Source organism: Medicago truncatula, chromosome 1 (genome assembly GCF_003473485.1).
Source record: "Medicago truncatula cultivar Jemalong A17 chromosome 1, MtrunA17r5.0-ANR, whole genome shotgun sequence".
In the NCBI taxonomy this organism is placed as follows: Eukaryota; Viridiplantae; Streptophyta; class Magnoliopsida; order Fabales; family Fabaceae; genus Medicago; species Medicago truncatula.
The window spans coordinates 4,115,478-4,132,241 of record NC_053042.1 but is presented as its reverse complement, the minus strand read 5'-3'; the positions used below and the strand labels follow the sequence as shown (position 1 = coordinate 4,132,241).

Sequence of the window (16,764 nt, the reverse complement as noted above, 5' to 3'; positions counted from 1 at the left end):
CAATCTGAGAAACTTTTGACAAAGACAGTGACCATTTTGAATTATTAATAGAGTCAGGGACCAATTTGATACAAAATCAGGGACCAATTTTATGATGTACTCCAAAGAAATTACTAATAAATTCATGGTTGAAATATAATAAAAAAATTGAAATATTGTTGATTTTTAAAATTGAATTGTGTTAGTTAACTGGGTGATATTCCTTCCTTAATTGGATAATATTGAATTACGAGTCGTGACTCCTTTCACGTTGTTTCTTTGTTTGTTTTTTCCCTCTTCTTCGATCATTGATTAGTGGTGATTTATGATCAATTTTATCCAATAAATCACATTTGTAATTGGTTTTACCGTCCTTTTATTTAAATAAGTGATTCTCAAGTATATTTGGTTTTCTCTTTATGATTTCGGTGACTTAGTAAGACGTGTTGTTTTGTTCACTTTCTTAATGTGACATTATTTTGATTTTACTCGTTGTTGCAATGTTTGTTTGATTCAAATTGATGAATTAGTTTCAATTTAGTGTATGTTAAACAATGGTTTTGATGTCTTCAATGTTACACATCTAGTGACATGAACATTTCAAACACTTTAATTTCATAAAATTTGTAGATTTTGTCACATTTGTAAGCATTCATAGTTGTATGTTATTAATATGGTTGCAGTAAGTTTGTTCACAAATCTATCCTTTTTTATTTTAGCAACTTTCAATTTGTTTTCAAATGATGTATCCTACCAATTTGATGAATAACTATTGTATTATAGTTAACAAAATGGACACATAAAATTCAAATATATCATTTCAAAATTTCAAATATAACTTATAAAGTTGATGGACTATAAATTATTGTTTCGTGTTGAGAGTAGAGCGGATCCATGCATATTTTATTTTCATTTTTTTTCTGGTCTTAGATGAAGTGGTAATTCACTGAAATTAAACTCACATACAATTGTAAGGTCTCAGATTCGAACCCGGATCACAACGTTCAGTCTTGCAATTTCGGTATTTGTCAGTTGAGCTAGGTCTTCTAGACATTTTCAATTTTTTTTACATACAAAAGATGTTTATAAGAATGAAATGTTGAAAAAAGTTTGTGGCTTATTTTGTTCTAATTAACCATTGTTAAGGTTACAAATAGACTTGGATAAATAAAACTACTAATTAAAATTGTTATTTTAAATAAAAATATATACTATTTAGTCTCATTAGATAAATATTTTTAACACTATTATTTTAACCACACCAAAAACAAGGTCATAAATTTGCCCCTAGATGAGGGGGATTCCATTCCAAGTCACTTTCCTTTCTTTCTTTTTTCCTTGACAACATGTTGTTTCTCAAAGTAAGATTTTCTTCTTTATTGTAACTTTAAAGCCGTAGAGAGTCTTGATTTGTATCATCAACAAGTTTCCTAATAGGCATGTTTATTAATTCAAAACATGTTTTATTTTTATGAGGAAAAACTAAAGTCTCACATTGTCTTGAGACAAAGTTAGGAATGAGTTTATCAAGAATGATATTTTTCACCTTACAAATTAGTTGCTGAATTTATGGGAGCAGTTTTAGGTCTTCGATTTGCAACTCAAATTAGTTGCATTGATCGCATCCTCAAGCTAGATTGTAGTTTTGCCTGCTAGGGTTACAGGAAGAAAACTGTTTAGTAGAAATATTGCACATCTGCAAAATAAATGTGAATAGAATTTAGGGCTTAGCTTTACTCTGTTGATTACTCGAATTATTTGGCTCATGCATGCACTTGTTTAACATGCTATCACCACCAACTTAGAAGGGGTGTTGATAAAATATGTCCCTTTATATGATGTAGAAAGGACTAGGGCCATGTTGGACCTTCATCTATGTGTCCCTGCTTTTATTAAAAAGGAACGATAAAATGATAAAAAAATAATTACAATTACAATAAAGAAAATCACTCTCATTTATTTTTATTTCTAACTTAAGCAACTCAATTTTTATACAGTCGAGCATTCTTCTCATACTAGTTGTGACTTAATTTAAGTCTGAAATTCTCTGTGCTAGGATTGTTTTCTCTAGTTTAAAGTTTAATTTTACACTAAACATAACTAGAACTAGCCTTAGATGATATGAAGTAAACCAAATTTACCAATGAGACTTGGGTTTTAACGAAATTGCCTAGTTATCCATTATTTAACGAATCAATGTTTGAATTTAAGCAAATATTTGTGGTTTATATGTTTGTGGTTTATATATTTAAACAATCTTTGAAGATAGACTTTTGGAGACAAGTAATTGCTATGATCAATTTATTGTTAAAAATTATTCTTCATACCTGTATTGCGGAGCCATTGTCACATTAAATTGTGTTTTTTATTTATCATTATTTTTTAAGACAATAAAAACAATGATAAGTAAAAGACACAATTTAGCGTGGTCAATGAAGTTTTTAATATATAATAATTTTTTTTAGAGGATAATAAAAAGTCTATTGTCTCCAAAAAAAATATTTGACAAAAGTTTTTTATAATAAAAAGCTTAGCAAAGGGTCTCAAGTCTCCCTATAGTTAAGAATTTCGATGAATTAAGTCATGAATAAGGTAACAACAGGGAAACTTACATTCCTAATAAAATATCTCCAAGTCAGTGCGGTTATTTTGGTTTTGCATAATTTCTCCAAGTCAATGCTCTAAGAGTACTCGTTGGTCTTGATAAGGAGTGTCCTAAAGGCATTGTTTAAAGATTTTATTAAAGGAAATTTGGTCATGAAAATACAAGTTATTACTTCTTTTTTTTGAAAGGACAAGTTATTACTTTTGTCAATGTAATAATTACACAACTTTTTAATTCAAACTTACTACTTTTAATACTTTAACCAATATCTTAAAGACACTCATTAACATTATCCTTTATTTATTTATAAACATAGGCTTGTAAGAGTACAAAGAGTCTGAATAGAAGGAAATAACATCACACACTTTACATATCACCCATATACAGATTTATTCCACAACTTATAAGATCTTTCTCTAGCCAATAAAGTAAGACCAATTTATAAGCAAACGTTTTATGACAAACTCAATTAAACTGATCATAATCAAATTTTGTTAAGGAAAAACAAAGGAACCACAAAATCACCACAAGCTATAAACCACATGCCAATACCTATTCTTTAGCCACTTAAAGCTTTTCCTAAATGAACCTTTCACTTTTCCTTCCACAGAATACATTTTGTAGCTAGCAACCCTTTTCTTTCTTTGAAATTCAGGATCATCACCAAAGCTCCATGACTTGGAAATTGAAGACCTTGATGAAATGCTTTTCCCTTTCTTCAACTTCAAGTCCTTATTATTAGGACCCCTTTGAGTTTGTGCATAGGAAAAATCACTATAGGACCTAATATCATAATTAGGGTTAGTTGCTCCATAGTAGCCCTCCATCTGCATCATTTGACTATTTCCATAGGGTCTAATTTGTTTGTTATAATCCTCCATGGAAATTAAGCAAGGAAGGAGATTGAAGGGTTTTGTCTCACTCTTCAAAGGTCAAGCCTCTTTTTTCTATTTATCAAGAGAGATGATCAAATATTTTAGAGAAAGTGGGACAGTGTGGGGTGATCCAACCAAGACTTTGGAGCTGGCTTAGTTTACTTTGATTTCTCAAATGCTACTATCTCTCTATTCCTAAATAAGTCTCGATTTATGTTAAGCAAAATGTCCTTGTTTAACTAAGTAGTTGCCTAAAAATACTAAAAGATTAATTGAAGGGTAATTGTAGAATATATGAAGAAGACAAATAATACACTGTCCTTTTTGTTTGTGTGACTATACTACTGTTTTTTATTAATGTGTGCCAAATTTTCAAATGGTATTTTTATTGTAAGTGACATTTTCTTTTTGAAGGAATTATAAGTGACATTTTTTTTTTTAAGAAGGAATTACAAGTGACATATGTAATGCTAAAATATTGGGAAAAAATTGTTTATTTCTTGCACGTAATCACGGAAATAGCTTCAATTTATGTTGATGTTGTTTTTTTCTTTTCTTAGATGAAGTGATAATTCACTCAAATTAAACTCACACACATCCGACCTTGCAATTTCAGCATGTTGATGTTATTCTATGCTTAAAGATTGTGCTAATTATTCAAAAAAAAAATTTGTGCTAACTACAAGTTATTATTCATAAATAATTGTATCTTTATTAATCAAGTGATTAATGAATTCCACCAAATAACGAATTGTTTGATAGGACCAAGTTTGATTCCTGCGTAGAACAATTTTTTGCAAGACTTAACTTACTTTACAGCCGAACTCCGAATTACTAAGGTTTTCTTCCCTTAGAAACCGAATGGTTAACACACCAAAAAAATTGTATCTTTGTACATAATTTATAAGTAACCAAGATTTTGAAAAATGTATATAATAAATAGGCTTAAATATGCAATCCGTCCCTGTAATTTGAACGCGTTTTGATTTTCGTCCTTGTAAAAAAAATAATTAAAAACATCCCTGTAAAAAAAAATTGTTTTAATTGAAGTGGCATGGTTTTGGCCACGTGACAGTTGCTGACTGTGCAACTTTTGCCACGTGGCGTACCACAAAATTAATTTTTGTTTATTTTTTTTCTAAATTCTAGAAAATCCAAAAATAAATATAAAAATTAAAAAATCGGAAAAAAAAACTGAAAATTAAATTTTTCGATTTTTAATTAAAAAAAATTTCTTCAAAATTCTGAAATTCATTTTTTTTAAATTAAAAAAATCTGAAAATAAAATTAAAAATCATAAAAAAATTTAATTTTTGAATTTTAATAAAAATAATATTTTTTTTTTCATAATTCTGAAAATTCTTTTTTTTTTGTAAATTTGAAAAATATGAAAATAAATTTAAAAATCATAAAAAAAACTGAAAATTAAATTTTCGAAAATTCATTTTTTTTTTAATTCTGAAAATTAAATTACATTTTCAAAAGTTATAAATTTTGAGATTATATAATTTTTAATTTTATTTCTAGATTTTAAAAACACTAATTTCCAATTTTTTTTCTTCATATTTAAAAAACAAAATTGGAATTTTTTTATGATTTTTTAATTTAAAAAATAAATAAATTTTTAATGACGTGGACTGCCACGTTAGGCCCACAGGCCAAAGTTGCACAGTCATCAACTGCCACGTGGGCAAAGCCATCCCATGTCAGCAAAAAAGTGGGGTCAGGGACCTTTTTAAAACAAAAAAAAAATTGCAGGGATGTTTTTAATTTTTTTTTTTTACAAGGACGAAAATTAAAACGCGTCCAAATTACAGAGACGGATTGCATATTTAAGCCTAATAAATAAGATTAGTTAGCACTAACAACACTTGGATGCGATGGAAAGAGATCCTTTTCGACTTAACCAGTGATCCTGAACTTAAATCCAGGCTCCAACGCGCATCGATTACTCAATTCACACCAAAAATAAGATAAGTAGCAACTATATAATGCAATTTTAAATGAGTTATATATATATTGTCAAACCAAACAATTGAGCTCAATTGGTTAATGAGTTTCACCAAGAACGAATTGTTCAAGAGAATCTGAATTTGATTCTTCGGTGGAACAATTCTTGACCAAGATTATATTTTATCAAATAAGGTAGGTAGACTACACTCTTAACATTCTAGAGAAAGAAGTTATCAGTTCTCTATTCTTCCCCATCGAAATCCAGTTCAATCTTACCATTGTCTTACCCTTTTCTCCTCCCCCGACATCTAAAGATTAACCTACAAGATGTAGAGTTAATGGGTGGTGGTGTGTTTTCCCTCATTGGTACGCCACCTTCTAGTCGTTGGCATGCCTCTGCGACTTGTTTCTTTGATATGTGGCCGAAAATTCTAGGCTCATGTCTCCCACTTATGGGTTTGTGATTTCGACGAGATTTTCATCAATTCTAGGTTCTTTGAAGCTATGTGTTCACGAGAAGCTCTTTTGTGTTCATGAATATGGATTCAGGTTGTCACATGTGTTCCCTCTTTTGGGCCTGTTGCAGATTGGTTTTGAAAATTTTAGATATGGTTGTTTTTTAAATTCAAGATCAAGGTTTCTCTGATTCTTATATAGGGTGTCTTCATCATTGGCTTCGTGGTCGAATTTCGGTTCAATTAAACGCATCCCATGATGTAGGTTCAAGAAGACTTGTTGCGCCATGTGTGTATCTGATTTTTGGTTGGGTTCCCAATCTTTGACTCTCTGATTGAATCCATATTTGTTGAGATATGCAGGTTTCAAGGTTTTTCTCCATCGCATCGGTTCCGTCTTAATATGTGTATTAGTGCTCGTGATTGATTTCAGACTGTTGTAATATTCTCGTCACTCTTTGTGTTTGATTGGATTGTTTATGCTTGAAAGGATCAATATAGCTTGATGTCGTTCATTGTAAGGAGTTGATGGTATGTGAACTTGTTTCCGTGTTGACGGTCGGTTCTTTCTTCAACCTTGAAACCTCTGTTTGATGTTGCAAATGCTCACTTGTCATATTTCTTTGCAACCTGGTTTCACACTTGTACGCATGTGCACTGGATTGTGTTTTATGATTGGTGTTTGTTTCTAATGATAGACTAGTGTTAGATCCACTTGTGTTATTTTATATGTTTCTATTACCCGTTGGTGCTGACATTTCATTTTTTTGTGAATTTATTGAGTTAGGTTTTACACCCCCAATCTTTGTACACCCTCCGGTCACTAATATAAGCAAAAATCTACTTTTTAGATACATTTAACTAATGATGTATTTGAGATATAATAAAGACCACATATATTATTAATTGAATATATCTAAAAAGTGGATTTTTGCTTATATTAGTGACCAGAGTGTGTACTTTTTAATTTTTATTAATCTACTTTTTTTTTAATTTTTTTTTTGATCAAATAGTGAATAGAAAATTTGTGGATTCTAGGATGAGGGCTCAATTAAATCCGTCACCGGTGGACCACGAAGAAAGTACGATTGGATTTAATCAATGCATCATATTTGTTGGAAACAAAATTAGGAACATCTACATGTTTCCACATACAATTTTGTCTCATGTCTCATCTTTTCTTCTATCCATGTTGTTAGTTTCAACACCCACCCTTCGTTTCTCTTGTATCCACGCTCTTCTCCTCCAAGTTTGACATGTTCTTCTCACTCACCATTTATCCTCCATTATATTTCTTAGGCTAAACTTCACTTTTCGCCCTCTAAGTTTCAAAATGTTGCGATTTTAGCCCCCTATTAAAAAAAATGGCAAAAGTGACCCTCTATGTTTAGGGAAATATGCTCTTTTGACCTCCTAACATAAGGAAAATATGTTTTTTGACCCCTTATCTTTACAAAAAGTTGCGATTATGGTCCATTTTTTGGGACACGTGGCGTCTTCTCAGCAATTTTGGGATGAAAGGGGCCAAAATTGCAATTTTTTTTAATAGGGGGCCAAAATCGCAACATTTTGAAACATAGGGGGCGAAAAGTGCACTTTAGCCTTATTAGCCTATTTCTTATAGTTCTACTGTACAATGATTCTTCCTATAATTTGCATCGTTTTGAAAATCACAAATCAGGGTTATTATTATAGGATTAAATTTCATGGTAATGTTAAACTCAACCAAAAGTTTAAGCACGTATGATCCAACCAAAAGGAAGAAAAAAAATTATTAAAAGAAGGCAAAACAGGAAAACCCAAACATGTTTTATTCCATGAATTTAATTATGGTGCGTTTTAGAGATTAAAAAGGTGTTGGCCAAAGTGGACTTTATTTCCTTGAAGATTGAATCATACCTCAAGCAATGGATGTGATTGTAATTCGATGAAGTCTGGTTATTTTAATAGTTATAAAACTAAGGCATGCTTCAAAGATTTGATCTATAATGATAAATTCGTATACCAAGTGTGGTATGATTTTGGAAGTTATTTAAAACATAAGATGGTGAGAATTGAGAAAAAAATAATGAAGACTGGGGTAATGGAACGAGGAAGAAGAAGAGAAGAGGTGGGAGAGATTGTGTGTGAAAAAGTAAAAATGCTCTTAATTTTATTCTAAATGAATCTGATCCATTGATTAGATCTAACCGTAATTTCTTTGTGGTCCACCGATGAGGGACTTAGTTGATCCCTCACCTTAAAGAAAATAGTTCTCCTTCCAGGATGAATTATAAAAAAAATTAACTCATTTTGTCTATAATGATTTTCCATATTTGTCAATTATTATCATTATATTATATCTCAATCAAAAATCATTTTCACCTTTACCTTAATCGAAGATTTACCACAACAAGTGGGTTTTTGATGCAACGATTAATAACAATAAATCAAGTGTGGAGAATAGGAAATTACAAGGTACTATAACTTTTTTTTTTAAGGAACAAGGTACTATAACTAAAATGTAAATATTTTATATATATATATATATATATATATATATATATATATATATATATATATATATATATTCGTTGCAAATATATCACTTTTTACTTTCGCTCATTGTTTTGTTTTGATATTTGCAAAATTTATTCATGTTGGAACTAGTCATGTAATATAGAATATTGGGTTAATTAAGTTTTTGGTCCTTATAAATATATGCAGTTTTGTTTTTAGTCTCTATAAAAATAAATCACACTTTTTAGTCCCTACAAAATTTTCTGTTAATGTTTTTAGTCCCTGTTAAATTAAAATTTGTTTAATTATGCTTAAACTTCTTAATTTTTGAAAGATTTTTTACATACATGTTTATAACATCTTAAGACACTTTTTTGTAAATTTTTTTACTTTTTTTAACATGTAATGAATTAAATATGAATTTTTTTAAAAGGAAAATTTTCAAGATTATATTAATGAAAATTGGACCTAATAATAAAATTTTAAGTGACTTTTTTGCGGAGGAACTTTGTATAATATTCTAAGTAAGTATGTGAAAAATATGTTACAAATTTAAAAGTTTAAGCACAATTAAGCAAATTTTAATTTTACAATGACTAAAAGTATATGGTGGTCCATGTTAAACTGAAATTTGTTTAATTATACTTAACCTTTAATATTTTTAAATGATTTTTAACAGAAATGTTAAGAACATTATAATAATCTCTTTTATAAAAAATTAGAATTTTTTAACATGTAATCGATAAAATATAATTTTTTTTTAAAACGCCAAAAATTTAATATAAAACTAAGAAAAATTTGGATCTAAAAATAAAATTTTTGAGCTAATTTATTGTGGCGGAACCTTTTATAATGTTTTAAACAAGTATGTAAAAAATCATTAAAAAATTTAAAATTTTAAGCATAATTAAACAAATTTTAATTTAACAGGAACTAAAAATACTAACGGAAAATTTTGTAGGGACTAAAAAGTGTGATTTATTTTTATAGGGACTAAAAACAAAACTGCAGATATTTATAGGGACCAAAAACTTAATTAACCCTAGAATATTTGATTTTAATTCCTCCAAACAAGAACTAAAATTATATTACAAGCTCCAATTTTAATATCAACCAATTTTATAATTCAAGTAGGGTGCGCAAGAAGGTCGGATGGTGGGAAAAGAAACTGTATATTTTATTAAACCTAATATTTGAAAAGGTCCCTTTGTGATGTATTGGGTTGGACAAAAATCACACTCTTGATTAGTGGGTTTGCCCAATTCGAACGTTTTCTTTATACACCCCCACCTCACAGCCATTCTCTTAAATATATAAGTATATGAAAGTAAGATGAAATATAGTATGTTTTGTTTGAAAAAGCAAGATGAGATATAGTATTTATTTTGCAAGAATCACGAATGTTTGAAAAATTAAACTTACTTGCGTTTCAAAAACTAAATTTTGGAAAGGAAAAACAAAAACAAAAACATTTTTATATACTGTTCTAGTTTTTTTGTTTGCAAAATGATTTTAAAAAACTATTTAAAAATTAAAAACCAGAAACATCCATAAATTGATTTGATTTTTAGTTCATAAACAATAAATTGAACAATGTTTTAAAAAAAAAAATTGTTTTTAAAAGAAGGTATCAAACAAATTGTCTGTTTTCCTATTTTTTAGATACAACTAAAAATAATAATAATCTCTCAAACAATTTCTGTATTTATGTTCTGTAGAACGTTTAAAAAATCTATATATTTTTTGAGCAAAATATCTATATTTTATTAACTACAAAGATTTTAACATATTAATTAATAAAAATATGTTAAGAGTTAAGGGTGTGATATCCCTCAAAAAAAAAAGTTAAGGGTGTGATATGCTTCCACTTCTACCTAGACTGGATATTAGGAAGATGCATGTGTTGCTGCATTTGGGACACACTGAAAACTATATGCATATATAATTAAGGTTGGACCAATCACATATCGATACGCATGATAGATGAATTGCATGATCATCAGCATATATGCAAGTAAATCCATTAATTAATTAGCTAATGTCCTTCTGTCATACAAAGTTACCACCATTATTCCGTTACTCTTAATAAAATAACAAGAGGAATAAAGTTAGTTTTCTTTTCATAAAATTAAAATAAAGGAAACAAGATCAATATAAAACTATACAATAAGTATACTAGTTTCTCTCTTTTGACACAAAGTAGTCGTATGTATAGAGGACGAAGTTTTATATGGTCACAAACATTTGATCATATATTTGAAATGGTCCAAATTATATTTTTTTTAGGGCACACATAGACAAAAGTATTTATTAATTATTACTTTGAAAAATATATATTTTTAATTATTTTGTCTTTCTACTTTTTCTTAACTATGTGTGTGCCCTAAATAAAGTGTCTAAATATTTGTGACAAACCAAATATTTTTCTTTAAAGACATCCTTGTTTTATTTACTTATTTAGATTTTAATTTACCATAATTCAAATTGAATTTTGTTTTGTATTTTGAAGACATGTTATTTTTTTTTTCAATTTTAATCCAATTAACTATGAATGTGCCCTACAAAGACTCAATCATGACTGTTGTTACTCGACTAAACTCGTTCATAATGCGTACAATTGTGATTTTTGTCGTGTGTGCATGGCGCCCCACAATTTGCCTTACTCTCTATGAGCTCAATAACTTGGTTGAACCATCGAATAGTTAAAAAATATAATTTTATAAAGTAAATATAAATATTCATTATTTATAATTATTAAAGGAAGACAAATGAATGCTGATATCTGTCCTAATTATGTTAAAAAATATATAATAAAATTTATCTTAAAAATGCTGCATTCAACTTTGAAAAGTTAAAATAGTACTCCCTTCGTTCTTTTTCTTTTGATGTTTTAACTCTTGACACAAGTTTTAAGGAGTAATTAAAGTATATAAATATTTGTGTGTTTTTCACTTAAATGTCTTTATTTATCATTAAATTCACATGTGATAAACCAAATGTTACAACTACTTTAACAGTGAATTGTGTTTTCCAATAAGGGTAAACTTGAGAAAACAATAATTAATTCACTAAAACATCAAAAGTTTTGGAATATAGTTGAAGTTCTAAAACATCAAAAGAAAAGGAATGGAGGGAGTATTATTTTTACAATGTAATATACTTCTTTGGTTCCATATTAGATGACCTAGTTGACAATGTGCACCATTGACCTGACATATTTTGATTATATTTTTTTTATTAATATACAAAGATAAATAATATCATATAAGATCTTCTTTGATTCGTCTCGATGGATATTTTCAAAATATTAAATCTTCATTATTTTTTCTAATATATAATTAAAGATCTGCATTGACATATGTGATAGAATCAACTATATCACTTTATATGAGATGGATAAAGTAACTACTTTTAAGTTTTTTAACATGTACTCTTAAGACACAAGTTAGCGAGTCCTGAAAAGATATCATGGGTCAGTATTTTGAAATGGAGTGACGAGTATAAAGTAGTTAAAAGAAAGACCAAAATTCTCCCCTAGGTAGTCTTTCTGTTAATAGTGCAGGAGTGGGGATACATACAGCAAAACCGCCCCACTTGGCCAATACAGTCTAGCTTGCATGCATTGCACATTACCAAAAGATGTTTGTGTGCAGCTTCTACCACATGCTTCTTAATTCTTGTCACATGTACCTGAGTTGGCAATTATCTTTTCTGACCACAAATCAATAACCAATAGTAGAAGCAAGAAGAAAAACTTCTGCTCTTTATTTCAGTTAATGAGCAGCATGCACTTTTTTTAGTTAAATTTTAGAGGAATGAGTTATTAACTAGGTCTTCTACCTCAACTCTACAAAACTGATTTATAATTAGGTCTTCTACCTCAACTCTACAAAACTGATTAAAACTAAAGTTTTTGAATTAAAAAACCTAACGACGTTTTTGAATTAAAACTAACGTAAAAGACTAAAATGTGTAACGGAGAGAAAGTAAAGAGACCAAAATAAATCGAATTTTAATTAAAGAATTAAATCGATACTATCTAAATAGTTAAGGGGATAAAAATACAATTTAGTCTAAACTTTAATTAAATCTAGTTTTTATTCAATGTGAGGCTTGAGTTTTTTTTTTTCATATGTAACTTATGATAATATGAAATTTTGTTACACTAACGAGAGGCTAGTACTGTGTGTTTGACTGACCAGTTTTGTTGGCCATTTTCCAACACAATTGATATAGATTCCCAAAACTACAAAGATTAGGGCTTATCACTTCTAAGCCAATGGAATCAACCACCCCAGCCACTTGACCATATATAGCCATCCATTGCAAAGCATCCCCAACCATGAAATGTGACAAATTATGGGAATTGATTTGATATCATACTTTAATAAAACTGTTGTTTTTTGTCGTCTTTTGTTTCACTTATTTGGTTAAATTAAAATTTATTCACCTTTTCTATGAGTTCCAATTCGGTTTTAATTTTCACATAATACATGTAATATAAATTTTTCTAAAAAAAAAAAACTTACATTCTTCATGAGCACATCAATGTTTATATTTTTTTTTCCCCCTAAAACCCTTCCTTCTCCTCACTTCTAAGCTGCCGGCAAGAAAGTCTTCCTTTCCTTCTGTTTCAATTCGCATAGTAGAACTTATATGTAATGTGGCAAAATAAAATATTTTAAAATGTACCAAAAAAAGTTAGGGTCATGCTAACTAGTTCTACCGGGATACGGTTTAGAAAGTCGGAAAAAAAACAAGTTTTAAATTGCAAACAACACTTTTAAAGAATTGATTATACAAGTTATAATGCAATACTACTATATTTGTTTCCTTAACTAGTGTTCTGAAGCACCGATTAGTAAAATATGTGTTGTATCATACAGAAATTTGTTTCTATATATTATCGAATCAATAATTTTTACCATAAATGAGGTGAAACACGATGTTACTATATATTGATCCATTGTTAGGGAAAAAAATGTAGACGATGACTATCTTTGTATAGAGTTGACCATATCTTATCCTTACATATTTATGAAGATCTGTATCGAATATTTTGTAACTATTTGTTTGATTGATGCAATAAGATGGTGTCACATGACCATTTTGTAAGGTACTAAAAATATATATATACGTATAGATACCATATACCAATAAGGAAGACACAATCAATAGAGAATATATTTGCAAAAACAAATTAATAGAAGCTTTATGCAATGGGTTGGGAAAATAATCATGGATATGATACTTTGGCACTGTTCGTCAAAAGAAGACGAAAATGGAACTGTTGGCAAATCTAAAAGGACCACGCGCTACTTCAAGAAGATATATTGAACTTGATATTTTCTTTAGGGTTAGATAACTTATTAACTTTGTCTTAAGTGCACATGTTAAAAAACTTAAAAATATAAACTTTGTATTAAAAAAAAAAAAAATTTAAGACAATTTTTTTATATTGAACTCCTTAAAATATGTTGTAAGAGTACATGTTAACATCTTCTTTTACGGCACAACGCACAAGGTTCGTGGGCTTACCTTAGCCATGGTAGATTGAAGATGGTTTCATTTTGTTTGTCAAATGAAAAGAAAAGAATAATTCAAATTTTCTAAAATGAGTAAAAAATATAAAGTAAAAAAAAACCGAGTTATTATTAATTAATGCCGATCCTCTCATATCTATAGGAAAGGAAAATAGAAAAGTTAAACTTGGAATCAATAATGCAACAAGCATATGTTTATGTTATACAACATCCTTCCTGTCCAACAAAAAAGGGTAAGTCAAGAGAATCTAATACTCATATTCTTCAATATTTTCTTACCCTTTGTGGTATATATCCCACATCATATCACGATTACACGTATAAGATATAGAGGTTGCTACGAAGATAAAGAGAAATTGCATCAAAATCCGTATACCATGGTGTTTTAATTTGAGGCGTGAAACCTATCTTTCGGTGTGATCCACATGCACAGGATATAATCATGATTGATGGAGGGTATGTAAAACTAGGGATGGCAATGGGTACCCAATGGGTAGGGTAGAATAGTACCATTCTCTAATGGGTAGGGTACAATAGTATCCTTCCCCATACCCGCGTTTGTAAAAAATGTCCGTACCCGAGCCCGTACCTTCGTGAATAACAACTTTAGTGTCATTCCCCATATCCTATGGGTACCTAAGTGCTCATACCCGTACTCATTACCCACATTTTAATTATAAAAAAACAATAAAAAAACATCACATTGAAATAAAACTATGATCCAATTTTTTTAAACCAACTCGTAAAATAGTAGAAATCTTAGTATTTAGCCAAATAAATTAACATATAAAATATTCCTCGAAAATTAAAATAAAAACATTCAAAATACATATAAAAAAGTGCATGCTAAAATAAACATCAAATTGATTTAAATCATAAATTTGTAGCTTGTGAGCTTATGAAGGTAAGAATGAAACGATTACCGTGATAGTTTTTAGGTTTAGGTTTATGCTTAAATAACTAAATAAATTAAATAACTGTACACCAAAAATAGATAAAATATTTATTATATTATATAAATATGCATATGCGGGTTGCGGGGCTGGGTAGTATAGTGCCCTTATCCGCACTCATACCCATCTAAATTTGCAGGTAATTACCCGGACCCAAGTCCATACCCATGCATAAAAGCGGGGTTTTACCCTACCCATTGCGGATATTTTTTTGCGAATGCCCATCGGGCATGGGTCCAATTGCCATCCCTATGTAAAACCTTTAATAAATTTATATATTAAAAAATATTGATTATAATATACATTAGTTATTAATAAATCTAAACAATATTATTACTATCTTTTATAAGGAAAAAACTAATTTTTGCCTTTAAGACACATGTTAAGAATTCTACTAATAGAAATTATATATTGAAAATTGTGTTAATTTATTATTCAAAATAAATTTTTAATAATAATTGTTTTTCAAATAAATTTTTACCATTAATGAATAGACATTAATGCTTAACATGGGCCGTAGAAGTTAACATGACTCTTTTTATAGTAGTGATTAGTGATGAGAGTTATGTACAAGTTCTGTGATCTGAAATTTTGTTACAAAAACGAGAGGCTAGTGTGTGTATTTTATTTTAAGTTAAATATGTTTTTGGTCCTTATAAATATACTAACTTTTCGTTTTAGTCCCTCTAAAATTTTCCTTCAACTTTTAGTCCTCCAAAAATTTTCCATCTTCACTTTTGGTCCCTCTTTTAAAGTAAACTCATATGTAGAATTCACATTTTTGAATAAAAGTTTGCAGGAAAATTCATAATATTATAAGAATCTCTCCTAAAAAAATTTAGAATTTTTTAACAAAATATGAATTTAATATGAATTTTTATATTTTTGATGGTTAAAAATTCATATTAAATTTATGTTTTGTTAAAAAATTATAATTTTTTTTGGGAAATACTTTTACAATATTCTACACATTTCTGTACAATTTCATTAAAAAATAATAAAATTAATTTAAAAATAGGAACTAAAAGTAGTGATTGAAAATTTTATAGGGACTAAAAGTTGAAGGAAAATTTTAGAAGGACTAAAACAAAAAGTTGATATATTTATAGGGATTAGAAACATATTTAACCCTTTTATTTTTACTGACCGGTTTTGTTGGCCATTTTCCAACACGCTTGATATATGGATTTCCAAAACTACAAAGATTGGCTTATCACTTCTAAGCCAATGGAATCAATCACCCTACCCACTTGGCCATAGCCAATATTGCAAAGCAACCCCAACCACGAAATGTGACTATTGAAGATACATGCCTATATGTGTCAACTGTTATTATGGGAAATTGATTAGATCGTTATCCTTTACTAAAACTGTTGCTTTGTCGTTTTTTGTTTCACTTTTTAGATAATTGAGATTTGTTCAACTTTTTTAGGTGTGCATGATCGGTTTTAATTTTCATATAAAATTGTAAGAGAAATGTTCTTTTTTTAGGGAAATTGTAAGAGAAATGTTAAAAATACTCTTATCTAATACTTTTTTTTTTTTTTTTGTACGAAATTAATGTGTATTTCATATTTTAGAAGTGGATCTCATATAAAATAGTACGATAAATTTGATTTAATAAAAGAGTTGGTGATAGATATAGTGTTAAAAAAAAAAGAGTATTTTCATCATTTCTCGTGCTACGTAATATAAATGTTCGGGAGTAACTCTAGCTGAAGCCACTCTAGTTGAAGCCAATTGTCTAAAGGATATCCTTCGCAATTATGAAGCCGCATCGGCCAGGCCTTGAATTTTGGTAAGTCCGCCATAGCTTTTAGCCACAATATAGATACATATACAATTGCATCCATATCTAACTGTTTGGGAGTAACAAGGAACATCGGTAATGGAAACTACTTA

The 16,764-nt window shown here is 28.9% G+C and overlaps 1 protein-coding gene across 1 annotated transcript; it reads right to left on the bottom strand.

The window, feature by feature from the left end:
• Positions 1-2,852: 2,852 nt before the first annotated feature.
• On the bottom strand, positions 2,853-3,630 carry LOC25481992 (uncharacterized). The gene has a single exon (XM_013610431.3). It carries the CDS (start codon positions 3,463-3,465, stop codon positions 3,106-3,108), a length of 360 nt encoding a protein of 119 aa, XP_013465885.1. The 5' UTR covers positions 3,466-3,630; the 3' UTR covers positions 2,853-3,105.
• Between the last annotated feature and the right edge of the window lie 13,134 nt (positions 3,631-16,764).